General features: G+C 50.1%; 1 protein-coding gene across 1 annotated transcript in view; it reads right to left on the bottom strand.

Moving 5' to 3' along the window:
• Window positions 1-2,615: 2,615 nt before the first annotated feature.
• The window catches only part of atp10a (ATPase phospholipid transporting 10A), a 35,661-nt gene continuing 10,788 nt past the window's right edge, over window positions 2,616-27,488 (bottom strand). Inside the window, exons 2-21 of the mRNA XM_023800887.2 lie at window positions 24,764-24,968; window positions 23,818-23,903; window positions 21,513-21,619; window positions 21,244-21,375; window positions 20,989-21,119; window positions 20,117-20,369; window positions 18,789-19,006; window positions 18,244-18,438; window positions 16,410-16,953; window positions 14,029-14,132; window positions 13,460-13,586; window positions 13,189-13,373; window positions 12,679-12,988; window positions 10,017-10,093; window positions 8,923-9,048; window positions 8,583-8,783; window positions 7,407-7,487; window positions 7,202-7,306; window positions 5,809-5,996; window positions 2,616-5,537 (exon numbers count right to left, since the gene is read on the bottom strand). Of these exons, the coding sequence (XP_023656655.2) occupies window positions 4,955-5,537; window positions 5,809-5,996; window positions 7,202-7,306; window positions 7,407-7,487; window positions 8,583-8,783; window positions 8,923-9,048; window positions 10,017-10,093; window positions 12,679-12,988; window positions 13,189-13,373; window positions 13,460-13,586; window positions 14,029-14,132; window positions 16,410-16,953; window positions 18,244-18,438; window positions 18,789-19,006; window positions 20,117-20,369; window positions 20,989-21,119; window positions 21,244-21,375; window positions 21,513-21,619; window positions 23,818-23,903; window positions 24,764-24,968 (3,958 nt within the window). The 3' untranslated portion in view covers window positions 2,616-4,954. The remainder of the gene's footprint in view (window positions 5,538-5,808; window positions 5,997-7,201; window positions 7,307-7,406; window positions 7,488-8,582; window positions 8,784-8,922; window positions 9,049-10,016; window positions 10,094-12,678; window positions 12,989-13,188; window positions 13,374-13,459; window positions 13,587-14,028; window positions 14,133-16,409; window positions 16,954-18,243; window positions 18,439-18,788; window positions 19,007-20,116; window positions 20,370-20,988; window positions 21,120-21,243; window positions 21,376-21,512; window positions 21,620-23,817; window positions 23,904-24,763; window positions 24,969-27,488) is intronic.

Genomic DNA, 27,488 nt, shown 5'->3' with positions numbered 1-27,488 from the left:
TTCAGGAGAGAGCATGACTGAGATGGGGGTGGGTGGAACGGAGGCTCTGGTGCCCCCCCCCAGGCTCACAAAGCCTCTGTAACGGCAGTGACAGATGTCTGTAATGGCCGAAGGGCTTTCGCTTGCCAAACAGGGACCTTGAAGAATAATTCATGCTCCTTTCGATAATCAGTCCACTGGTGCCTGCGTTTAGGTTCACCACACGGGACATTATTTGCAGACCAGCAGAGTAGAACTGTCCATAAAGACACAGCTTTTTAACCTGGAGATGTGCTGGTTTATAATGCAAGAAGCCTTGTGAAAGTCGCTAATTCAATTTCTGCACTGAAATACCCACCCATGCGACCCATCTTCCAAGCACTCATCCTGGTCAGCATTGCGGGGGCCTGGAGTCTGTGCCAGGCCGCACGGGGGGGGGGGGCACACAGCCTGGCCAGGACAGCCGCAATATCGAGGCGAATGAAACCCAGGCCGCTCCAGTAAAGAGACGGAGCGTCAAATGAAACAAGCCTCAACAAATCAGTCAAGCAGTCGGTGCTGGTTTAGCTTGTATGGGACCTGACCAGGGGTCACCAACATGGTGCCCGCGGCCACCAGGAAGCCCCCAAGGGCCACGAGTCACCCACGGACCTGTTATAAAAATAGCACAACTCACCAGTGAGCAGCATCTAAAATTTAATTTTATCCTGTTGCTATTCTTCTTTAATCACATTTGCATTTATATAGATTTGAAAATGACAATATCTATTAAAAAAAAGCATTTTAAACATGATTATTATACATGAAGTTTAGATAAGTTTAGGAGGGTGTTTCAAACTGGTAGCCCTTCGTATGGCTCAGAACCCGTGAAGTAGCTCTCAGTTTCAAAAAGGATGGTGACCTCTGGACTTGACTATGGCCAGAGACACAAGGGAAACAGAATCGCAGTTCCATGATAAATAATTTTACCCTGTCCTTCAGTAAATGTCAAGCTGTATACAACGTGGAAAAGGGAGGTTCTTGATTCTACAATATTGCCAGAAAATTGCTTACAAATAAATGCCAAAACAAATCTTAAGATGAGATTATTACTAGGCCAGTTTGTCCAGGGTAATGGGATCAAATGAAAGCCATTTCAGGCACCACCCTTCAGGAAATCAGACAGAAATTCCATATAATGATAAAATGAACTTTACTCTCAACCAGTGCAAATGGCACGGCAAGGGTCCACCAAGCAGGCAGTGAGCTGGGGGCACGGCAAGGGTCCTCCAAGCAGGCAGTGAGCTGGGGGCACGGCAAGGGTCCTCCAAGCAGGCAGTGAGCTGGGGGCACGGCAAGGGTCCTCCAAGCAGGCAGTGAGCTGGGGGCACGGCAAGGGTCCTCCAGGCAGGCAGTGAGCTGGGGGCACGGCAAGGGTCCTCCAAGCAGGCAGTGAGCTGGGGGCTCACAGTGTTTTCTCTGCTTAACAAGCTCAGCCAGGTGCTGCCCCACGTTGCTGCTTCCAGGTCTCCCCCTGAAGCTGGTGGATAATCCCACCACAAACTCTGAAAGTTAGTGACCTGAATCATCCACAGCTGGGAGCAGTCTGAACACACGCACACACGCACGCGCACTCTGCCAAGTGACGGGAACTGGGAGGAAAAAGAAAACACTTCCTGTTATTGCATCGCTGTCACTGTGATGGCGGTGCTTAAAGACACAGTGTCGTCTTCAGGATTCCAGTTGAAATCCTAAGGCAGTACGCTACTGTTCCAATGACCAGCGTCCTTAACCTGAACCACGCCACCGAAATACCCAGCTGTAGGAATGGATATTTAGAACTTATTCACCCAAGGTAACACTGCAGAAAAATCCAGTTAATTACAGCTGCGATCATTCATAAACACAAACTGATCCGACTGGAATCCAGGTGCGATACAGCTCATTGATTAGTTAAGGGAGAGTTTATGGGCTGCTATTGGCTACATGTGACAAACGTAAAAGACTTTTTTTAAGGCTCAGGTGCATAGCGGCTGGCGGGGGTGGGGGGGGGGGGGCTGAGGTACCTATAAAAAGTCTAAATTGTGCAGCAAAATGTGACCATCACTGCAATGGACTTAATCTGCCAGAGCTGGGTGTGGCTTTAATGGGAGTGTCCTTCACTGGAAAAGAACCCTGAAGAGTCATAAGAGGACAGAAACTGGAAGATGGAAACTGTGAATCTGAGCGGCTGCATCAGAGAAAGGATACTGTAACGTTCAGGGTGTACACAGCAGCATGAAGACCCAATCCTCTACAGGAGGGACCCCAATTAAAATTACTGCCATTACTCACTAGGTTTTGTTTTCTATATTGTTCTACACACAATTCAAATATGAAGCTCCTATCAAACTCGTTCACATGAGGTGTTCCGAGTTTCCACCCGGTGTTAAGGTGATGTCAGATGTTCACACATACTGCTCCAGGTGACCCTCACCCTGTGACCTGTGACCAGCCTCTGGGCAGATGGAGAACTTCAGAGCAAAGCCCAACACAACCCTTCAGCTTTAAAGGAAACGCGAGGAAGAGGAAGATTATCAGCACATGCTTTTCTCAATCTGACTTCCAAAATCCCCTCAAATAGTACATAAAGCATATAAAGGCAATTTTGTCTCATGTCATACAAAGGAAGCAGTTTATTTCCATTTTGCAACAAAATCGTTGAGTCTTTAAAAAAAAAAAAAAAAATGGCAGGAAAACAACTTCAGTTTGCACAAAGAACAGCTTGAAACCAATTATCTTAATGACTGCAGATCCCAGCTAAAAAACAAAGGGGAAAAAAACACAGACCCACAGAGCAGAGTAACTGCATAAAATGGTGCTTCTAGTTACAGAAATATTGCTAAGGTAGTGTTAACAGTCTCCATAAATCAGACACATGATGTCCAATTACAATACATCGACCTCAACTGTGGGAAGAGGAGTACAGACAGGATCTCCCACAGGAGAGCGATTCTGCAGGAGCTGGGATCAAATCCTGAACGCTATAGTGGGTGTTTCCCAAGAGAAGAACAATCTCATTTAGACATTTAGATAAAGAGATATGCTATGGAAGGGTTCTGTGGAAATGCACCATTATTTATCATTTGAAGTGGGCAAAAAAATAAAAATCATAATAAAGGCAGCAACTTTAATTCTGTATCATCCAGTGTTAAGGCACGTGAAGGTTCACAACCACTGCTGACTGACAGGTAGGCAAAGAAATGACAGAGGATCTTTCTACAAACACTGCGTTCTGACAACACACACAAACACACACACAATTTGTTTGGTTGCTAAAAATAAGCAATGATGAAAAAAAACTCAGATTCCCAGAAGACAGACCGCAGAGGACAGGATGATGAGACAACATATACACTAATCCCTTTGGCAAAATTTGGTCAAACTGACGACACCAGAAAATGAGGCACATGGCTGCAGGAGGGGGGGGAACATCGCAGGTCGCTTGTCCCTGACCAGTTAATTTACTGGGTCCCATTAGGTTTACCACACAGTGCAATACAGCATGGCATAATGGCACTTCAGAGCACCGCCCCAGTGCTTCTGGGAGTGCTGGTCCCAGTGAATGAAGGGAACACTGCAGTTTGGCAACAGGAAATCCAACACAGTCCAAGTGCTGAAAACTTCAAGTCAGATCACAGATATGAAAGATAGTCATCTTAACTAGTGCAAATATTCCACATAATCCCCTCCTAAGGAATAACGGTAAATGCTGGGACTGCCGTGCAGCAAGGAGCAGAAGTATACAACACCAGCATGAAGTGCCAGAGATGGCCACAAGGGGTGCCGTTTTCCATTTGAACCAGGCACCTGCTGCACTTAGGGCAAGATCTGGAATGCGAGTAGCAGAGGAACGTGCCATCCTGAAACCACTTCTGCTCCTGTCTAAACTTGAGGTTGGTGTGGCACTGGCCCCGCAGCATGTCTGCTGTAACAGTACAGTTCAGTACCAGGCAGCCACTGCATGAGGAGTGCAGTGCAACATGAGCTGCCCCTGGTGTGAGATCAGGGATACGGCTTGTCAGTCACTCTGAAATCCTTTTTATACCATCCAGCCAGCGTGATGCTGCCAAACCGCCCCGCCCTGTGCTGTGCTGTGCAGGACGCCCAAACCCTGCTCCATGCTCCTACCCAGATCGAGTCACACAGGTTCTGGGAGGAAGTCGACAGTCGAGAGCCTCGCAAGAAACACTTCGGCTTTGGTGTAGCTTATATAACCTCTGAAGGGGAATGTAGGTCATCAGACCATAACATACACAACATACTTGGAAAGCAGCACAAAGTTACCGTCCATCATGACTGATGTGACCTAACGCCCCTGTGACGTGTGGCCTAACCTCACCCCCAGTCCTGTGACGGTGACGTCTGCAGGGACCGTGCTGGTAACTTAGTGTCGCCCATCCTGTTCCGCCTGGCTGCATTTCAATGGAGAGATATCTACCCCCCCCCACCGAGGAGGAGTACTATCAGGACCAGCCTCCTGGCCTTCAACAAACGGCAGCGCAGGCAAACCAGCAATCAGTTCAGACATTTTGGACCCACTGCATAGTAAAAACAAACAGATACAATGGAAAGAACCCAGATGGGAAGCAGTAACACTTTGCATAGGAGGAAGGGGACAGTTACAGAATGCTGGTTCCGAACAAGATAATTATACCTCTAAATATTTGACTCTTTCGAACCGTAACCTTGAGACTAATTACAATCTTCCAGAATTCAACTGAATAGCAAGTCTGTCCAGCTGCATAAGCTATTTGCTTGTAGAATATAACTTTTTACATCTAAAATATATTTTATTTATATTTCAGAGTTACATACATGTGTAGGTGATTGTGTACACACATACACAACAGTACCTATATCTTTATATTAAAACAAAATCCAAAATGAAAATATAATACAATTTGAAATAACTAACGTGCAAACTTGCCCTGGAGTAATGTCATAAGCCAATGCATCATAATAAGGTCGTCTCGAGGGAATCCGCCGTTGAGGTCACCGCCCCCCCCTCCGGCCTCGTCGCAGTGCTGGGAGGGAGTCCGAGCCCCTCCCCTCCGGGGGCCCTCTGTACGCAGGTGGCTGACGGCGTCAGCGGCACACACTCATGCTGCGTAAACGGGGGTGGGGGCGTCGCTCTGTCCGCGAGGCTGGAACCCGAAGGCCCGACCGCCGCGTTGGCGTAGAGACATCCGTCAGACGCTTCTCCCTGCGAGTGCAGCAGCGTGTCCGCTTCAGGGGGCAGGCCACCGCGCGGAGCGTCTGGCCCCCAGCCGCCCCCAGCCGTGATGCCTGCGGAGAGGCCTGCCCCCTCCCTCGCAGAGTCTGTGGGGGCCTCTCGCTTCTTGTATCCCTCTGCTCCATGGTTGCAGAAGAACCCGGGGATGTGGTACAGGGGCGGCCGGGGGGCAAAGTGATGCCCCCCCGTCAATTTTGTCTGGCCGGACGCACTCCTCCGGACCTCGGGTGGCAGCCTGTCCAGCTGGCGCCCCACCTGGACCGGGCCAGGAAAGAGGGTGCCTTGACACGCCCTGTAGAAATACCTAGAAAGCAGAACACAACAATGGACCAGGCCTATCAGCAAAGCAATGAAAACACCTTGTTTTTGGTGAGGATTACCGAAGGCTTGCTGGAAAACACATCAGAGAGCTTGGCTGCTCGTTGATATGCACAGAGACAGAGCCTGTAACTCCACCAATGAAAAGAACACATTCCTCAAGGATCAGGCAGGCCTCCATCCTCAGGTGCTTTGGAAAACGGTCATTCCTTTCCGGTCACTGGTGCACGGGTATGTAGAAGGGCGCAGTTACTCACCGGGGCAGCAGGGCGGCGACAGGGGTGATGAGGCAGAGCAGGTAGAAGAGCGGGTTGGCCAGCTGCCGCTGGATGGTCCAGTAGGGGTTAGAGGGTGGGTAGCAGGAAGGACAGGAGGCGTTGTAGAAGAGAGCTATGGCTAGGAACAGGGCAACGCTGAAGGCGATGGAGGCCCAGTTCAGCCAAGTCTAATGAAAAAAAGGAGAGGGATGAAAAATGACTAATTAGACCAATCAGAGGCCATCAGAAACCGGTGCGTTCCTCAATCTGTCGAAATGACTCCTGCTTCTAATGTTCTGCGAAATTCCATCAAATCCACTTACAGCTCAGGACAAGTTCCTCCATCTTAAAGGCATGAAGTCGGGCCTTGCCCCAAGCTGACAGAAGATTCGCAATTTTGCCCCTAAGCGAAGTGGGCAGGAGAGCTGGCCAGCTGCGGCAAGAGGCCTATTCTTCAGCGAGAAACTGCCATGCCGAGGAAACCGGGAGGGTCAAGGAGGCCCATCCCAGAGTAAGAGACGGCCCCTCACCCGAGTCCACACAGGACGACTTTAGGGCTTAGAGCTAAAGTAGGTAGAACCTAAGCAGATTAATAGCTCACTGCACCTGGGTCATGGACCCAACGGCAAGCAGCAGCAGATTAACCTGAGAAGCATGTTACTATCTAAGCATCTGTGTGTAATTCAGTCACCCATAGCTGCCCCAGGATCTACAGCCATGCAGGTGCCAGAGCTCAGAAGTCCGATTTGATTCTGGAGAGTAGGTTCCCCACAGAGACCACAGCAGAAGGATGACCACGTCCCGTGATGATACACAGGGCGATTTTTTTCAGCAATGGTTAACTCATCTGGGTGTGGATGCAAAGTTTGCCCACTGCTGCTTACATTTTTCAAATGAAAATTTGTTGCCCAATATCAATGAAAAAGTGTGTGAGCAACACGGCACAAAACGTTCTTTAGTGCTTTAGTTCTGCTGTCAGGGTTTGAAAAGCACATATAACCGGAAAATGATGGATGTGTTAAAATTCCAGACCCAAAGTCCATTAGAGATTTTCATTACTGGATTCATTGTCAATGTCACATAACCTGGAATTAATACACAACCTCTCACCCCCAAATTCCTAGTGATTAAATATTTTGAGTAAGACAAGCCTTTTTGGCAACATCTGTTGCCAACTATAAATCTATAAGTTCCTGGAATTCACACCATCCCAAATATTTTCATGTAACGGCAATCTGCTGATAACATTCTTAATGGTTTATATCTAGCAGACGTGTACCACGGGTCCAGATGCTCGAGCAAAGACTTCTGGAATAGTGGACTGTCTGCGAGAGGCTTTTCTGGGTGGCTTGTTTGGACAGACCTCATCGTGCCCCCAAGCCGACCTCCTCACCCAGGTTTTTGTCTCGATGCCCAAGTGCAGCAGGATGGTGAGGAGAGCCAGGCTGGTGATGGGAGTACCCCAAGAGAACAGGTCAGCGTCCGAGTCGGAGTACGCCTGCGCCAGAGAGACAAGCGGTGGGCAGAGAGCGTGGTCGCTGGGAACAGCCATTCCACAGAAATAACAAGGAAAACGGCAGCAGGACAAACAGACTTACGAAGTAAGGAATGAAGAAGCACACCAGACTCTGGTAGAAGGCGTCGATCATGTTCATCCAGAACATGTATGGCTTGTATTCCTGGAAAACATTAAAAAAAAAATCACATTACAGGGAGAATCTCAAGCTGTGCGGCGCCTGAAACTCGTGTGTAGAGGAAGCAGAACGGCGACATAAGCTCATCAGCATCCCCCGCCGCCCCGCAGCATCCCCCGCCGCCCCGCAGCATCCCCCGCCGCCCCGCAGCATCCCCCGCCGCCCCGCAGCATCCCCCGCCGCCCCATGCCCTCAGCCACATTACCACACACACTCACGGAGATGGTAATAGATACTAAAATCACTTAAATTTACAGCAAATAATCAGCATTTTGTAAATATCATTTGTTACACTGGATTCTCCTCCAAACAGAAGCTCACTGTTAGGGCTGCAACAGCAAACTAAACATCGATAACATTCCGTAATAAAAATATAGTCGACAATGAATTTTTTCATGGGTTTAGTGCATAAATTGCATATAATGACATAATTGCCCAGCGTCGTAATGTTGGTGTGATAATCCTGGGTCATACTTCATTACAGCTACATGCAGGGACAGTTTGTCCGGGGATACAGATGGTTGCAGCTGGCACGTGTACAGCAGTGATATTCCACCAAACACAAAAATCAGTGTCGCAAAATGGGTGAACGATTTCGAACAGTTGTCACTAGGCTTGAGCGGAATTACAGTAATTCAGCTCACCACAAAATTTTTAAATCACGGCAACAAAATTATCCGGGAACCTGAAGCCACTCGGAGAATTTTACTGTTAAGATTTCAAAACGGCGAAACAGTGTTGCTTTTGAAAACACCGGCAAAATACTGCATACTGTAGTATAAAGTCCGATCATTAACAAGCTACGTATGGCCGAGACCTTTGTTTCTAGTCCACTTAAAACGCAGAATTTCTGCACTGTGTAAAGTTTTTATTAGAACTATGACTTAAAAAAATACCTCCTGATATTTGTTACATAAAAGCGTTTTTCTTTTCTTTTAACAACGTTTTGGCCCAACTAACTGATCAGCTGATCGCTTGATCACATGATTAATCAATTATCAAAAGAATAGACTTTTGTGGTCCAGCACACAGACCATCTTCATCTCCCCACCCTTGATAAGAATCCCTCTGGCCAGCTACCTCTGAGTTCTGCCCACTCATGTAGAGCTGAGGTCGGTCCTGGAGAGTCTCTGCTGACACGTCCTTATCCAGGGTGCCGGTGATCAGTTGAGGGAAGGCGGAGAACATCAGGTTGAAGAAGATAAGAAACCATTGGTCGATCATGGCTGAACCAGAGAAGCCACAGTAGAACTGATACCAGAAGATAAGGGCAACAAACATCTGGAAAACCAAGAAATCGAGATGGACAAATGAAGACATTAAACCTTCTGGCTTCCCTCCACATTCCATCACCGAAGCAGCAGCAGCAAAATGTTTGCACTCCCCTGGCATGCAGACCTGGATCATTTCAGATTCTCACCGCGTTCTTGTAGAAGAAATAGAGGATCATGTTGGCCAAGCGGGAATAGCACCAGTGACCGTGGACCAGCAGCAGCTTCTGCAGGTACTGGAAGCGCGGGAGGGCGAAATCGCTGGCCATCACGGCCTACAGGAGAGACGACAGATCAGGCGCTTCAACAGAAACTCCCAGAGCTTACAGAGTGCAGTTACAGATCCCCCTGGGATCTCCCACCCCATCCAAGTGGAGAACTTTGGCTCAGGGTTTTTTTAAATAGAGGAGTACTGGCTGGGACTAAACCCGCAAGCATCGCATCACCCATGCCCTTCATTAAGCACTGTGCCCCCCCCAGCACCCACAGTCCTACTTCCTGGGCAGATATTTCGCTTTCTGGCAGCTGAGCTCCATCAGTGATGAGAGTCATCCATCACACCCCCCCCCCCCCCCGACTCTGCTGCTGGGACGTTCCTCCATTACATATTTTAGGAATGTTCTTGGGCTTCACCTGACACTGAGAAGCTCTTGCAGAAGAGCCTCCACGATGATAAGTGACAAAGCGGCCCGCGACAAAGAAAAATTACTGCTGATGTTACGTTGTAAAACGGCCAGGGGACAGAACACCAGCTAATTTAGGGAGGCGTGAAGGACTACATCAGAAAATCAGACCATAACGGAGAACAGAATCATTCATCATCTGGCATCCCAGTCCTGTCAGGACCCAAGATCTTACACTAATTAAGTGTAATCTGCAGAGTTATTTTAACGCAGGATCAGACTCTTCGACAGACATGCCATGCAATCAATCCATAATCTCCTGGCCTCCAGGTTAATGGGGACCCTCCTAATTAACAACACAAAGTCCCACTGGAATGGAGTTAGAGATCGGGTCTCTCTGCTACCCCGAGGCCGCCGGCTCTGCCTGCGACGACAGCCGCACCCCCTCACATATGGTAGGTTTCACGCAACAATAACTTTGTCCGAACAAACCCCCAGGGGCCTCTGACAACTTCATAATTTGAGACGCACTCCTTGGCTGAAATGGAACGCAAGACGTAGCCATATGGAAAGACTTCGCGGAGTGATTCTCCGCCTGGCCCGGCTACGTCTGACCTTACCTGCATCCCCTCCTGGCCTGAGATTCCGACACCCACATCGGCCACCTGGATCATGCTGACGTCATTAGCCCCATCCCCTAGGAAAAGACACAGAGGAACACCTTTACTTCCCCCCCCCACAGAGTCAAGCTTACTGTTGATACAGCAAAGACGAATTGCTCAGCTTGCAATCACGCAGAACCAGAAAAACCCATGAAGTCACTCCACAAAGAGCGAATTCAGGTGAGGACTGCAAACCCATGACCCTCCCCTCAGTAATTAATCATCCAGTTAGGGTCACAACCAGCCAGGGCGTACATAGGGCTGACCTGAACGTTTCGGCCAGGTTAGTGTCACCCAACTGAAACATGCTCAGGTTGGGAGAGAGAACCAGCACGTTAGAACCACACAGACACAGGGAGAACCACACAGACACAGGGAGAACCACACAGACACATGGAGAACCACATGAACTCCACACATGCCGGAGGCTGTAAGGCTACAGTGACGGCAGGATATGGAGGGAAACAGTCAGACTGAGCAATGATGCATAGATATAAAACACCGCTCTCGTACAGATTTAGCACTCTTCATTCCAGGTAGAATCTTGCTTTTGTACTAGAAAGGCGAGAAAGCCAGTGTGTCGTACTGAGATGACAGTCGTGGAGGTGATATTTTCCGACACGTTTGCAGATGGATGTGTTTTTCCAGCGAGATGCGTTTTGTTTCTGTGCCATAACGCCTCCAACCAGCCAGTCTTTGTGCTCCACGCGGTTCCAGCCGATCTGTCGTGGCTGGCGTTCTGGGGCACCTTGTCCGTCAGTCGCCACAATACGGATCTCATACCCGCTCCATGACCACAGCTTTCGTGCTGACAGAAAGCCAAGCACTTCCTGAGAGTCTCTATGAAAAGCTCCTGAAACCGTCAGTTAAAACCTGCTTCTTCATGCACCTGCATGAGTAGAACCACAGTGCCAAAGAGTAACTTTTCGGTCCCGAACATTTTAATGTCAAGTGCTGACATGAAATGAAACTCACACAGGTGTTCTGACAGTTACTGAAATGGAAACTCAGTCGTCATTCATTACAAATCTGTCCCACATGATGTAACACTAGGCCTCTGAGGATTTGCCATCAGATTGGAGGATTTAAGATGCACTGTAAATCGGTTGTCAGCCATTTGTTATATGATTTTGGACAAATCGGTTCCACCTTTGACTGAAACCAGAAAATATATTAAGGAGCAAAGTGGACACACAAAAGTCAGTTTGCCGTGGGCGACTTAGCCAACCAGCACGTCCACCAACCACCTGGGAGAGAAAACCAGAGCATGGGACGTTTGCACAATGTCCCCCGTCTGCAGAGTCAGCAAGCAGCTAAAAATGCTTTAAAAAGAAAAAAAGACAAGAAAAGAAGGAGGGGGGAAAAAAAGGATTCTCCCTCTGTGACCCAGAAAAGCCTAATGAATACTCATAGGTGTGCGCTCAAGCAGGCCAGACGCTCTTCACGCCCGGCAGGGCGAAAGCAGGGCTGCAAAAAATACAACTGCAAGGCCTCACTTCACAGCTGAGAGGCGCTGTTACAAAATTCTTGAAATTCCACAGCATTAATGGAAGTTACCCTTCATCAAACATATTCAATACCTACAGCTGAAATGTCTTTGTCTGATTTTGCTCTTCATTACAGGACCAAATAAAAATATATATGATTTAACATATATATGCAAGTGTGTGTGTGTGAGTATGTGTGTGTGTGTCCAGTTCACACGAGTGCATTAAATGGTTCTTGCTCTGGAACTACAGGAGCAGAAGGCAATGTGGCTGGTGACACCAAGTCTGCAAAATCGATAAACTGCCCTCCTACCGAGCCACATCCTTCTAAGAGCTGATCACCGGGACTCAAAGTCCCTCGATTTGGCATTTTTTCCCCACACAAAAGGTCCTACATTTAAGGGCTGATTTTACACGGCCATTTGCCCAACCCCCCCCCTTCAGTTTCATCAGCACGACGGCCCCCACAAGCACATAACATAAAACCGAAGGTAACAGCGAAGGCCGACGTGCGAGGACGGTGACAGACGAGTGCAAAGGGAGGGCTGCCTCGCCTCTCCTGCCTCTCAGCTGCTCCCAAAAACCACCCTGACTTGGGGGAAAAAGCGAGACCAGTTTGGGTGCCATTTATGAATACCGCAGCGCCTCAGGGGAGGAGCCGGTCACTGAGAGAAGCTCGCTCTCCATTAAGCCTGGGCGCAGGTGGTGGTGACAGGGACACCGGCAGAGGTCAGGGGTCTCCCCGCCCCCCCCCCGCCCCGAAGACTGGGCCACTAACGGCTTGCAGGACGACCATGTTCTCAAAGGCATCGCTAGCAGCTTGAATGATTAAACACGTTCTGCTGGTTTTTCTTAAATAAGGGTATCTGCAGGTTTAGACAAGTTAGATTCTATAAGACTTATTAATCCCACGCAAAACTAAGGCAGTTTCACAATAACAAAAATGGCAAAAAGCGTTAACCAGTCATCATTAACTGGTCTCAACCACATTGCAAAACTGGGATCGTTCAATCAGTTTCCATTGAATCTGCATTTTCCCCCACCTACAAGCGGCAGACATTAACTGGCTCACTTAGAACAGCGTAAGCGAGTCGGCGAATAAGCGCTCAGACATGGCGGCGAACTGGCCGTACCTATGGCCAAGGTCATGACCTTCAGTTTGTTCCGCACCAGCTTCACCACCATGCTCTTCTGCAGCGGCGTGGAGCGGCAGCACAGCACGGAGCGGCAGCTCCGAGCCACTGCCAGGAACCTGTCCTCCAGGCTGCTGTCCAGGGCGTAGGCCAGCGTACGCCCGTCGATCACCAGGCCCAGCCGGTGCACCAGGACGGGCAGGGAGGAAGGGTCATCCTGCAGCGCACGGCTGGCCTGTTCCGGGGCGTCGCAGAGGAATTTGGACCGAATGTAGTGTAGACTCTCCTCCAATAGAACGGCACAGGCTTCCTGTGACACAGGACAGGGCAGTGGGGATGACCTTCATATGACCTTGGACTGACAATGGAATGAGCGGCTTCTCCTGACACGGGATGGCCAGTCTAGGACATTTTTATATTACATTACATAATTCAGCAGACAGGCCAGTTACCTGTGAAAATCTAGGATGGTAAAACTGTCCACATAAGCATATATGACAGGAGGCTGACCTGCGAGTCGGCATTGAGGGTGATGATCTCCTCCTCAGGGTCGAGCAGCTTGCACGCGTAGGCGATGTTGATGGCCGTCTCCTGCTTGTCCCCAGTCAGCACCCAGATCTGCAAACCAGCCTTTCGCAGCGAGGCGATGGCCTCGGGGACACCGTCCTGGAGCCGGTCCTCGATGCCGGTGGCACCTGAATGTGAGGGCGGGGGGGGGGGGGGAGGGGCTAAGAATAGGCCACGCCCACATGGTGTGACCAGAAGGAAGCACGAGCCTCACCTAGGAGCTGGAGGTCGGTCTCCAAACGCAGGGCCGACTCAAAGAGCAGCTCCTCCCGGCCCTGGATGGCGGTCTCCCCCGCCAAGTGGCTTTTCAGCCAGGCAGCGTAGTCCTCCTTGCTGAGGACCTGGGACACACGTGGCTCAGATAAGCCCGGAACCGTGAACACAGGACGGATGGCGACTTTGAGGCCGATTTCCAGCTCAAGGAGAAGATAAAATGGGGGGTGGGGGTGGCCATTCCCTGGCACCATATGGTGATGCACAGGACTCAGCCGAGCAGTAATTTAATGGCCACAACAAGCGGGCTTGGCACCGATGATGTCGTGCGGGAAGCAGTCACATGATCAGGTGCGGCTGCCTACACAACTCGCCGGGGTCTCTCGTCTCTGGCAGTTCGCAGGCAACATTAAAATTATACCACCTATTTATAACTGTGATGTTTAATTGGATTTAACGCACAATTTACAATACGACGGACATAATAAAGCAAAGCAGCGGATTCTTACAGCCGTCGTACTGCAGCCCGTACAGCCTTGGCTTCAGGGATACTTCAGGGATACTCGTTACCTTTTTGGCAATGCAGAGTGTCCGCAGCCCATTGGCAGCATACAGGTTGAGATAGTTTTGAGTTTTGTAGAGTGTCTTCCTCTGTCGTTTGCCTTTGGTGTCATCTGTAAACACACAGCAGGATCAGAACCGTGCTACATCAGTATTACCTTGGGGGGGGGGGCCTGCGTGCCCCCCCGCCCCTGCCTCAGGTCCTGCCCGGGAACCACGTCTCAGACGCTAATCGGAGAGGCACTGAGAGCCGGATGCTAACAGTCGCGTTTCGGACGCACCGCCGTGCCGCCTTGCGCCACCAAGCGAACAGGCTGGCACCAGGGGCAGAGGGCCTTCTGGAGGCGAGGAGGTACCAGGTCAGCGTAGGCCTGCCTGTGCTCTCCGCCCTCAGAGACAAACAGCCAGGGAGAGGCGGGCCTCCTCCACACTGGAGGGGGGCCAAACCTCACATTTCAGCCTTCACTGCCCCCACCGCCACTTCCCTTCTCGACAGGAACGAAAAAAGCACAGCAGGTTTTCATGCCTCTTTAATAGCCTGCGACACCTTCTCGTTTTGATCCGTGACGGAAGCGGCGCAGCCCACATACCCCCCCCCCCCCCTCCGTTAAACCAACAACGTGAAGGTGAGGACCACTGAGCCCAGCCTGAGAGGAGGGCCCACGTCTCTCGCTGCCACAACACAGGAAATGACAGACTTCACTTCCATGGCAAACTCGCAGGGAAACAGACAGCGGGGCCTTTTCACGCCCCTCGGCCCGGGAGCTATTTCAGGAGGTCCGGGCGAGCCCAGCTCGGAAAGGGATGGAAAAAGAACAGGAAAGAGTCTGTGGAAAGCCAGAACAACAGAGGCTTGTTCCGAGGACTCGCTAAGTGCAGAGGGGTCTTGTGATCACCTCTGCCCCCCCCCCGGGCCACGTGAGGAGTCGGCGCCGCTGAGCATGCATCAGGAAGGCAGGCGTGAAAGACTCCGCCCGCCGGCCCAAATAAGCACGGCAGGCAGGTCCAAAAGCCCCACCCCCACCCCCACCGAACACCGCAACATTGCTCACAACCCCACAATACCTCAGGCACATGAAAACACCCTCAGTGAGACAGAAATGATCCCCATCTGGGGGAGACTTCAAATTTGGCTCGTGTGAATATTCAGAAGCTTCAAAAAGTCACTTTTTAGATACAGAGGTACTTAATGATGGAGTCCAACTCACTGTAAACACACTCAGTAACCAAAGGCGTACCAGTGATTCCAAGGCGACCGCACCCCCCTGCCCCCCCCAGTGGGAATCGCGAGCGGAGCCTCACCTGAGCTGACCTGCGTCCACTCAGCACTCATGTGCGGTGACAGGCAGCTGCGGGCCCCAGGGCCAAACAGTGACAGGCAGCTGCGGGCCCCAGGGCCAAACAGTGACAGGCAGCTGCGGGCCCCAGGGCCAAACAGTGACAGGCAGCTGCGGGCCCCAGGGCCAAACAGTGACATGCAGCTGCGGGCCCCAGGGCCAAACAGTGACAGGCAGCTGCGGGCCCCAGGGCCAAACAGTGACATGCAGCTGCGGGCCCCAGGGCCAAACAGTGACAGGCAGCTGCGGGCCCCAGGGCCAAACTGCAGAGTCTCACAGCTCTGAGCCCCTATGGCTCCAGGCTGCTGCCCTGCCACTAAAATACCGGCTTACCAGAACATTACAACCTTTTAAAGAGGGGCCTCGATATTTCAAGGTACCTGAAAAGCAGTTTTGAGCTTAAAACAAAAAACTATTAAATTTTCACAAATGCTCAGTTACATAAGCAATGCGACAAGAACATTGCTAATGTAACTGCTAACCACACAAAGACCGTGGCATCCAGGCCCATGACTGCAGATCAGACCTGGGTAACAAGGTCTGACCGCTGATCATTAGGCCACAGTCATATTAAATAATTACGGTGGATTCCGAGTGTTGCCATAAACCGTATGGGTAAACAAGCTAAACAGATTGACTTAACATTCAAGGGCAGCAAAAAGCCCTAATTCAAGACCAGCACCAACTGGCTGTGTGTCAAACCTGCGTACTACACAATTTCACAGCCTCAAACAGAAGCCACCTCTGGCCGTCTGTCGCCTGTTTGCTTAACGCCCTCGTGAACCTACACAGGCCAGACGGCGTCCTTCTCAGAGACTGAAATATTCCTCTCCACCGGCATCTTCGAGCATGTCCTAGTTGTCCTTCTCTGCAAAGGACTAAGGGGACCTGTGACTGTCCATTTCGCTTTAAGAGATTCACTTAATTACTCAGAGCTGTTTTTCCCCTACGGAAGGGAACACCTGACGCCTCTCAGTGGTGCAGAATGGGTCACAAAGCCCATATTGTTAACGGTCACGTCACCCCCCACTACCAACGGGCCATCAGACTCACCTGAGGTGGGCGGTCTTAGGAGGTCCATGATAACAGAGTCTGCTCCTTTGGTGTAGACCGTGATCTCGTCTGTCAGTGGGTGGCGGACCACCACAGACATGCGCTTCCGGGTCGAGTCGAATCCCAGAGTGTGCAGCAGCTCGAAGGTCAGCTTGCCCAGGTGAGGCAGCTCCACAGTCACCTGATCAGGGAGCCGACCAACCAGGGCGCATTTGTAAGCACGAGCAGCATAGACCAGGGCTGCCTCGTCCGGCGACTCCGCCTCGTAGCGGAGCTCCGCTTCCTCAGACACCGAGTGTGCTGGGACGGCTCGGAAGGATCCTTCCAGGGGGCCTGGGGAGTTTTCCTCCTCCAGCTTGAGGAGGGTGCCCTCGGCGGACGGTGACGACAGGAGACTGGAGCCAGCCCGGGGGGCAGAGCTTCTGGTCGCCAAGCTGGACGAGCTGCTGCTGTTCGATCCTGAGGTGAGGCGGCTGGGAGTGAAGCGCTTGATGAAGTCCTCGATAGTCTTCACGGGCGACTTCAGCTCAAACCTCATCCGCACCTATGACAGGAGACTCTTCTTAGCCCCAGTGCTGGGCACCCAAAAAGACACCGCCCTCTCAAGCCCGTCAGCGAAACCAAATCAGCGTTTCTCCCCGTAAACTAATAAATGGGCGCTTTCACACCGAAGTTCCAGAACCTGGTTCCGAGTCACTGGACTGTCTCAACTGGGAATGTTTGTAACTCCTGGCCACTTTCCTGTGTCGCTTTCACATCACACAGGAACCAGGACCTTTATGCTAAATATGCAGACGCAATAAGCTCGTAAGTTAAACGTCACACAATTTCACACAAAGCACCACCACAACAAAACAACGGAGGAGGAACAAGCTGTTTTGATAGTTATTTGTTACTTATTGGGGGAATCGATCGCAATCAGAATGGAAGTGTTTTATTTATATATTTTACTTATACAGCCCGCAACATGTTTACAATTCTTATTAAATGCGGCCAGCAGATCGATCTTTTGTTTTCCATAGAATATAAAATAATGTAAGGTTGTTCCATTAAAGCACTGGCAAGTTTCACCACTGCCACTGGTAATGTTACACAAAAGTATGTCAGTTATTGGTTGAATTTTCTGATGCAGAAATATGGAGATCCAAGAAAAAAAAATATACAGTATATATTAAATTGATGCATTAAACATAAGGTACAAAAAATTCTATATGTTCAACTTTCGATCTGCTACTTCCATCTCTTTCCTCTGCATTTCTGCATGACTTCCTAGTTAATGCCGGTGCTTATGGTTAACCAATCAGCAAAGATTGACCAATCAGCAAAGTTTATAGGCGTACGCGCCTCTCTAGTAGTTTGTGTCTGAATGAAATGTACCCAGTCCAGAGTCGATACTAAAAAGGGTTCCAGAACTGCCTTAGAGGAACTACAAATCGGGCCAAGTTCCTGCAGTGTGAACACAAGTACTAGTTCTGGAAAAAAGTTCCTGCAGTGTGAAACCGCCATTTCTAACTGAAAAGAAGGGCTAATATTCAATGGGAAAGGCTGAAGCTTCAAATCAGAGCACATTCAGGAGGCCAACTGGGGAACAGCCAGTGCAAACGATAAGACGAGACCACCCACAAAAGAGGAATGAATACAAATTATATCATCTGCTGCAGCACATGAAGAATGTTTCTAATCAAGACCATGCGAACCACACGACCCAACACACCCAACCGGTAGCTGGTATCATAGCAACCAAGGAGCGGAATCTTCAGCTGAGAGCTCGATGGCACTTCTTCCAAGACAGCCAGACCCAGCTCTGAACACATCTCCTGAAGGAATGGGGCACCTTTTGGCGTGGCTGGTCAGGGGACGACACCACGACGGTGTTGCAGATGGCGAGGGCCACGAAGAAATCAATGATGTCCGAGAGCTCAGAGGGCAGCTGGGTCAGCGGCTGTGCGTGAAGGCGCATGAATTCCATCTGGCTGGCGCAGTCGTTCACCTTGTCCAGGAGCTGAGGGTCGGGCGTGACGTCCTTCTCCTGAAGAAGCACGGGGGGGGGGGGGCACATCACATGACTACAGTCACGGCCACGAAGATGCAGAAATTGGCGCCAGCAAAAAAGCAAGCGCCTGTCGATACTGATTAGTTAACGCACATCACAGCTGTAAGCTCATTCAACTTGTTATAGTTACTAAACTCTTACACACGTCAGTTACTAAAAAGCCCTTGCTTAATGTAGACAATTATACATGTCACCATACATTCTAACATTTTTGCCATCCCATTTCCCTAGCCAGCGTTAGTTAACGAACATCCCCGGGTAACTGCCATCACCTAGACGGCCAGCAGGGGGCAGCACGGGCCCCAGACGGCAGGTGAGGTACCCACCATGGGGCTACTGAAGGCAGTGTGTTTGGACAGGATGCTAGCCCGCTTGGCCTCGGCCCGGCTGCCCGTGCGGCGGTGGGACTTGGTGCTCTGGGAGCGCAGGACCACGCGGGCGCTCTGGTGGCTGCTGGCGCTGTCCCTCCGCGGCAGTGTGCCTCCTTGGGACAGGCAGTCCTCCTCCTCGGAATCCAGCTCCTGGTACATGGCCAGCCGGCGTGCTGGGGGGGCGCGGGGGAGGGGCACGGGTTTAGGGATCGGCCTCAGCGTTTCATCGTGTAAATCAGGGGTGGCCAATCTTATCCGCAAAGGGCCGGTGTGTGTGCGGGTTTTCGCTGCAACTCCCTAATTAGATTACTAATTAGAGGACTGATTGGCTGAGGAGTCCTCGCACCTGGGTTTGACCAGCTGACCTAAAGGTTACCCTAAAAACCTGCACACACACCAGCCACCCCTGGTGTAAATGAAGCACAATACTAACTAATTACATGTACGTCTGATAAGAATGGGGCGCGTTGTGAAATAAAAGCTCACTGGCTCGTATTCCTAAAATATAAACAGTTGGAACACCACAGCACCAGGCTAAATCGCTTTCAGGAATGCTGGACACATCTACCATCAGATTCCACCCTGGCTGTGGTCTTCACTACCAGTGTTACTGCTAATAACCCCCCCGGGGACGGAGAGCAGTCGGTACTGGCGGGGGGGGGGCCTGCAGGATTTAGGTGCTTAAGCAGCAGCCGGAGCCCCAGAACAGGCCTGGCGGTCAGACACTTGAGCGAAGCACTTATCTCCAATTTCCCCAGTCAAACATCCAGCTGTTTAAATGGGAAGAGCCTTTCGGAAAAATCCCAGGCAAGTGCAAAACTATGTTATTTATATATATATATATATACACATATATATACACACACACACACACACACACACACACACACACACACACACAGAATTACAATAATACAGCCTTGTGGATGTCTAACAGCAATAGGCAATAGTTTTAGTGTAAAGAGGAGAAGCGTTTGTTATTGGAATCTAAAGAATCCTGAGATGGGTTGGGATGGGCCGGGGGGGGGCACTTCACTAAATGCTCCAGTGATCCAGATAATCACAGGAACGGTGGCAGGGCTTTCACTCTGAATGGCCCCCGCTTGCTGTCAAACTCCACCGCTGACAAAGGGAGGTGGGGGCCAGGTGTTTAAAAACAGAACGGCAGAGTGACACCGACGTCCCGAAAGGCGACATGGGCCAGGAGCAGAGGAACCGAAACGGAAAGGGCGGGGACTCCCCCCCCGGCCAGCGGCGGTTCCGGCCGTGGGCAGCTCCCTCACCGTTGGCGTCGTGCGAGTACTCGATGCCCACCACCGCGCAGCGCCGGAACACCATCTTGTTCTCCGTCAGCGTGCCCGTCTTGTCCGAGAAGATGTACTGCATCTGGCCCAGATCCTCGGTGATGTTGAGGGCGCGACACTGCAGGTGCGAGTCCGTCTCCTCGTCGTAAAGCTCCACATCCTGGTGAATGATGTATACCTGGCAAATCTTCACGATCTCGATGGAGACGAAGAGGGAGATGGGAATCAGAACCTGTGGGGAGAGGGACGAGACGGTACCCTTCCATCAGGATCCAAGGGGGGAAACGTCAGGGCACAAAATTCACACCTGCACATTATAACCACAAGGTGGCAGGACAGTTAGGGGAACGACAGCTATACAAACAAGCTGAACCTACAGTACTATCAGAAAAGCTACAGATATAACACCAAGAGAGTCTGAGTAAGTATCATTCCAGTAACACCAAGTAAAATTTCCATGAAGAACAGTCCATGAGCTGGGATAGTGAGTGGTTATATTAAATAAACATGCATCCAAAAATAAACAGTAAAAGTACAAATCCATTTGAAACGTAAAACTGGCAAAGAAACACATTAAGATACTCAGAAGTGCTACTTCCCACTACGACCATCTTCTCTCCCAGAACATCTGAGCGTTAAAAAAAGATTCACACCATGCTGTTATTTTCCTGAGGTCATACAAAACACATGGAACGACTTTCACATTAAACAACGTCCACGCAGCATAATATGGCAGAGCTTAATTATTTTCTAACGTATGCATTCCCCTCAGGGATTACTGCCATCTGTACTCAGCCCCTGCAAACATGGCCCCCCCAATGTGCGCACATCCAGGAGAGAAGCCACTCTACCTGGAACACAATGATCATGGTGAGGAACAGGTAGACCGCAGACAGGGCTGGTGACAAGTCTGTCCCCTCCGGGCCGAGAACATCAAACACGGGTCTGGTCTCCCCGTACTGGAACACCCAAAGTCCATGGCCTGGGGACGGATCAATGAAATTCAGATGAGAGGCTGGGGGGCGGCGACCCATTTTTAGACTTTACAGGTCCGGCCTGAATAAAACGCTGCAGCTGGCAGAGGGATGTGAGCTGGAGCGACGTACCGATGGCGGAGAAGAGACACATCACCAGCAGGATGATGACGCACCAGAAGACGTCTATGTTCATCTGACGCTCCAGCTTGCTGCGCTTGTACCGCGGGCCGTTGTTGTTCAGCATGGATTTGGTCTCGTGGCCTGCGGAGGGCGCCGTGCACTCAGGGTCAGCATGGGGTAGACTGGGGGGGGGGGTACTTAAGCAAGGGAGACACGAGGAAAAGGAGGCAGCGGAGAGACCACTGGGTCACGAGAGGGGAGTCTGGCTGAGGCCCCACCTGCGTAGATGACGATTCCCACGGCCTCCTCTGTGTTCCTGATGGTACAGCCTCGGAGCAGCAGGTTCTCCTTATTCAGTCCGTCTCTCTTCCCATTCCGGTGGATTCTAGCAGTCATTCATTACAGAGGTTAGGACGGGTCGCCGCATCACCTAACCTGAGCCGCGACGCTAAAGCTCCGAGTTTGGCCACCAAGCCTGTGTTTTAGCCGGTGCTCTCCTTTTTTGGAGAAGAGGGATTAGGGGAGAGACAGACCAAGAAAAACAGAAGAGCTCAGAAATGCTCTGTGCGTTGGGCCAAAGATGTCCCACAGGATATCCCCCACATTACTCCTGGAAGGATTCTCGGCAGGAGAGCCGTCTTTGGGCATTCTTACAAAAGCGGACCACCGAAGCAGGTTTAGGAAGCTTTGGGGCTCAGCGTCTCACTAGAAGAATGGAATTAAATAGAAAGAACGAGGCAGGAGAAGTGAATATCCGACGTGAGAGATCACTAAGCTCTTAAATCACGATCAGCCCACTACTAAATCAAGGATTACAGCGATATTAGGTGAACAGCCCTAACTCCTCCTCTAGATTCAGGTCCCAAGCTGTATGCTGTCAAAGCGTCTGGGTGACAGGCTTTTACAGAGGGAACAGTGCAGTCACAGAGCGCCACCTCAATCTGCTTGGTAAGTCATGACGTTTGAATCACGCGACGATACCGTTTCCGGGGCCAACCTGAGTACAGGCCAATGTGCCGCAGTGCGAATTCTCCTTCTGTCGCTTTCCATGTGACGAGAAAGACAATGGACGCACTCGGGATTGTCACGCGGGCCGGACGCCGTGCAGACGCACTCGGGATCTCCTTTTATAAGCCATCTAATGATTGCAGAGACTCTTGGCCTCTCAGGAAGTCTCCTGTGCACTTGACTGGGCCGAAACGTAATAAAGCATGAGAGAGACAGCCACTAGCATTCACAGCCTTCACTCTATGTGCCGCAGTTACCAAGCAACAAGGTGCTGGAGGGGGGCGGAGTCAGCCAACCAATGACTGGGTCATGGCTGCCCTTTGGCCACGCCTGCCTCAATGGTGACGTCTGAGTCATCAACCCTCCAGAAAGAAGACTTAACAGAATTCCCAGAAGGCAGCATTAATGAAATCGAAGTTCCAGTCCAATTACCCAGACTGCTCGACTTGCGAAGGAGCGCGCAGGACACAGTTTGCGCTGGTGTTACAGGCCATGGGTGGGAAAAAACAGGGACCGCAATGGATCAGGGGCTGCCAGGTTGTATGTTATAGAACAGCCATAGGGGCACATTAACGGGCACACGTGCCACAGCCATAAGGGCACATTAACGGGCACACGTGCCACAGCCATACGTGCCACAGCCATAAGGGCACATTAACGGGCACACGTGCCACAGCCATAGGGGCACATTAACGGGCACACGTGCCACAGCCATAGGGGCACATTAACGGGCACACGTGCCACAGCCATAGGGGCACATTAACGGGCACACGTGCCACAGTCATGTATTCCTATTTGACTGGCAATACAGTGTTCCCCCAACAACATTCAATTCCAATTCCTCAAATCCTTGCAATAAACAATTTGTACTATGACCCCCCCCCCAAACCTGCATCCATTCATTATTTAAAAAATCTGAGATTCTGCTTCCCTACTGTACCAAAATTGTACCGACCCAGGAACCTGAAACCAAGGCGCGTACTGGACCATTAACTTTGCACACTGTTACAGGGCTCCCTTGCCTTAAACAGAAAGCGCTCATTTTTTCGCCTTTTGACAGTGTTCCTTTGATGCCTTGTGTTACCATTTCCCACCCAAACATGAGGGCATGACATACTAGTTCTGTACTGATGCTCTGTGGTGTCAGAGTTCACTGGCAGGTGTTAAGCAGGCTTTTGTTTGTTTTGTTGACCTGTAGCGTTTGTTATAATAATACACCATGCTTAAATTTTTCATGGATCGACAGAGACAGTTTAGGCATAAATGGATTGTTGAACTCTAACACATGCTTGGTAGTATTAGACAGAAATAGCGCCTAAGGGTATCGACTACAGTTTCTACGTCGGAGCACCACTGTACGTAAGCAAGACAAATCCAGTTAAAGAAACTGTCAGAAGCAGCCGTCTACAGCTCCCAGCATACCGGAAATATTTTAATGGTTCTGATTAATGGCAAACAATCTTCACTGGAAACATATGGCAGTCACTAAGCAGGCAAACTCCGATAAACTACGCAAGAATGTTCCCCAGTTGAAAAGCGAAGAGACCCTCCCCTCTGATTGTAAGAAATACTCACATGTATCCCCGAAAGCGCCCGAGGTCATTGTTCGGCCTCTCGCACTCGATGACGCTGTCATACTTGGTGGGGTCAAACTCACAGTCCTATGAAGAGAAATTGATGTTGAACGCAAACACAGCCAGTTACGGAATCAGACACAGGACAGGACTGTAGTCCTGATGTAAACAGACCATAAATTTAGGATGGGGACTCGGGGTCAAAGGTCAAGTTCATGCCATTCTGCTATGGGACATAGCTGACGATTGGCTAGATTGTTCTTTCTTCACAGATCTGAGTTTAAAAGACCTTATTTGCCTTAAAATCAGGTGGTTCTTTGACTAGACAAAATCAGAGCAGCGGAACAAAGAATGCAAACACTTCTGAACCGCTGGAAAGCAGCAACCAAAACAGAGTCCAGTTTATCAATCAGAAAATCGCCTCCGATACGTGCGGAGGAGGTGGGCAGGAGGGGCTACCACCACCAGGGGAGGGGCTACCACCACCAGGTAGCAGACACACATGCATGAGAAATGGAGGGAGGGGCTACCACCACCAGGGGAGGGGCTACCACTACCAGGTAGCAGACACACATGCATGAGAAATGGAGGGAGGGGCTACCACCACCAGGGGAGGGGCTACCACCAACAGGTAGCAGACACACATGCGTGAGAAATGGAGGGAGGGGATGATGTGAATCAGGCCCTTGGCCAGAAATAAAATTTCACAGGGGATCCCAGCGACCCTACAGACCCTAGGAGGTCCCTCTCCTGCTGGAATAGAGGCTGATGCAAAGTAATGGATTTAGGGAGACATGGCCGGGTCCAGAGACATTTCACAAGGGGTGTCAATTAAAATATTGATCAGGACCAAACAATGTGGGGTTAATTGATGGGGGGGTGGGGTCCTCCAGGGAAGGGTGGGTGTGAGCAGCTCCATAGGACACCACCAGGCCCGCGAGCCTCACCAGGTCCAGGAAGCGCCGCACCACCTGTCGCTGCTTCAGGTTGCTCTCGCCGTCCAGCGTGGCCGTCTCAATGTGGCACAGCCCGTCCGGGTCGCTGGAGCTGAGGAGCAACACATCCGCCGGCAGGATCTCATTGCAGCGTAGCCGGACGAAGTCGCCGACGCACACCTGCTTCCAGTACTTCTCCACGTAACGGCGCTGACTCCTGCCGGGGGAAACACGTCACGTCAGAGTCACATCATTATATAGCACCTATATAGCAAAAGGCCAGTTTGTTAACCACTCTGCCACCTGCTGGCCCAGGAATCAAAGTGCAGCACACTATTCTCTTAAGAATCAACATTTTCCATCACATTTTTAAAATCTGTTAAAGACGAAAGATCGCCAAAGGCAACGGAAGCATGGGTGTGAAGGTTTTCACACACGCAGATAAACAGCGACTAATCAGCATCTGTCTCAAACAAATACCCCTATTTGTACAAAATGGAACACAGCAGATTAATGCCATGGGCAAAGCTATCAGACAGGACTCCCCGGTGGGCGAGGAGCGGCGAGCCAAGTCCAGCTAACGGACCCTTTTTAATACGGCACAAACACACGGCTGCACTGTACACGGGCCAAGAAAAGCAGCAAAACAAACAATGCTGGGAAAAGTTGACGTGACTTTATGTTCACAACTAATGCTGAGGAGCGTTGGGGGGGTCCAACCTCAAATTCTGACCACCAGACATTACAGCAAAACAAAAACGTGTAACATTTTGAATCCTAGCAAAATCAGTGAATAAATTAGGACGTAATCATAAATTATCAATCATAATAATCCCCCAGATTAAAGCCAGTCACTTTTCCAGAAATCTCAAAGTATTCGAAACTATCCAGGGTTTGAAACAACTTCCCCGATTCACGTCGGTGAATGTCAAACAAGGACAGGCAACATCCTGACTTCATACACTATTGTAAGGCATCTGGAAGCACACTCTGGGGCAGTCCGGTAAGGCGTCTACCCCCACAAACCTGCTGGGAGGAGGGGCTGACCACCACTCAGGGAAAACAACCCGCTATTCCCGGTACCGGCAACGTCCCACAGATGTTTGAGTAGAACCGGCTGCGTGGGACCGAAGCCCACCAGTAACACCTGGGGTAAGATGTGCTGCACCGATGTGTCTGGAAAGATTAGGTGGGTGGGGCAGGGAAGACTGGAATGTTTTTTTTTCTTTTTGAAGTTGATGCAAGCGAATGCAATTGGACGGAGAAAAAAACCCAGACAAATGAGAGCTGACTGTCTATGAGGGCGGGTGCCTATTTCTGGCTAGAGCCCGGACTGGACAGGAGAGACGGCGACAAGGACGGGCTGCTGCAGAGAGATCGTGCTTCAAGTTTGCCGCTGTGCCAGGGAAGCCCTCACAGCGGAGGGCAGCATGCGTTCATTCATTTTAAAGGTCACATGGATAGCAGCACACTCAGCCAAATGACTGCTTTTTAGAAACTCTGGGCCAGAGTTCAACTGGATAAATGCTCCCACATACCAGCATAAGAATTTTTTTAAAAAAGCACATCCTGACAATTTTCATCCAATTTTAATGTGCACACACACACACACACACACACACACACACAACCTAAACACCACTGCAGATTTAAATGCATTAGTAATTTACTAACAAACCAAGGCCTGAGTTTCATAAGGTTCCTATAACAAACTTCGAACAAAATCTGACTGACACTCCAAACACCAGGCCAGCAAAAACCACGGCAAGTCTCTCTTTATCCTGCCCAAGCCAAGTGAATTATTTCACAGGTAACACATTCAGCGATATGGGGTTTCTCCTTCACTGAATCAGCTGGGGTGTTTACAGCTGAACGCCGCCAAAAGAGCGAAGGCCGCTTCAGAGACGGCAATCAGTCAGCGTGGGTACAGTCCCGTGCATGGAAGCAATCACAGATGAAATTTAAAAAGCTGAAAAACAAGATTGATCAAACTGGACAGCTTGTGCTGAATTCAGCAAAATAAACAAATAAATTAATAAAATTTCAAAGAAAGCACGCCCATGTAACTCAGAAGTACTAGCAGAGAGAGAGAGAGAGAGAGAGATTGCATCCTTCCTGCACAAACGCCTACATGTCTACACTAAAGACGGGCAGTCTGCACCACGAGCTGAAAGAAGAGCCAGTTTCCTGCATCCGTAATGACGCTTGACCGACAACACGAGAGGACAAAGCATACAGCTGAAGTCACTCTACGCAGGAACCAATCAGCTTCATTTCACTGTACATAACATCTATTAAACATCCTTACACACAAATGCGAACAGTGTCTGGAACAGTGCTGCACCTTTGATTAGCCATGGGAACCTTTGGACAGTTTATACTCACGATAGTAGTTATTTATACGGAAAGGATACATCACTATCATTGTTGATTAGAAGGGGGTAAACACTACACTTTTTACATTTCCTTGAATGCACTGAAATTAACACGTCACTGACTAAAACTTGCACGAAATTAAGGAAATTACGTCAGACGGATGTTAGCGGGGTTCGGCTGCGACGATTCACAAAACTCATCTTGGGCTTCCCACTCAAATTAGGACTCGGACAGACGGTTAAACGCAGGTTTCATAATAATGACTTGTGTAGTTTAGAAAAAATAGAATAAATATTTGAAAAGCTCAGACCCCTGTGGGTACACTGCAAGTTCGCTTACAGCTTGTGGACGTAATTATGAA

The sequence above is a fragment of the Paramormyrops kingsleyae genome, chromosome 1 (assembly GCF_048594095.1).
Source record: "Paramormyrops kingsleyae isolate MSU_618 chromosome 1, PKINGS_0.4, whole genome shotgun sequence".
In the NCBI taxonomy this organism is placed as follows: domain Eukaryota; kingdom Metazoa; phylum Chordata; class Actinopteri; order Osteoglossiformes; family Mormyridae; genus Paramormyrops; species Paramormyrops kingsleyae.
The sequence above is the reverse complement of the archived record's forward strand: the minus strand, read 5'-3'. Positions and strand labels throughout refer to the sequence as shown.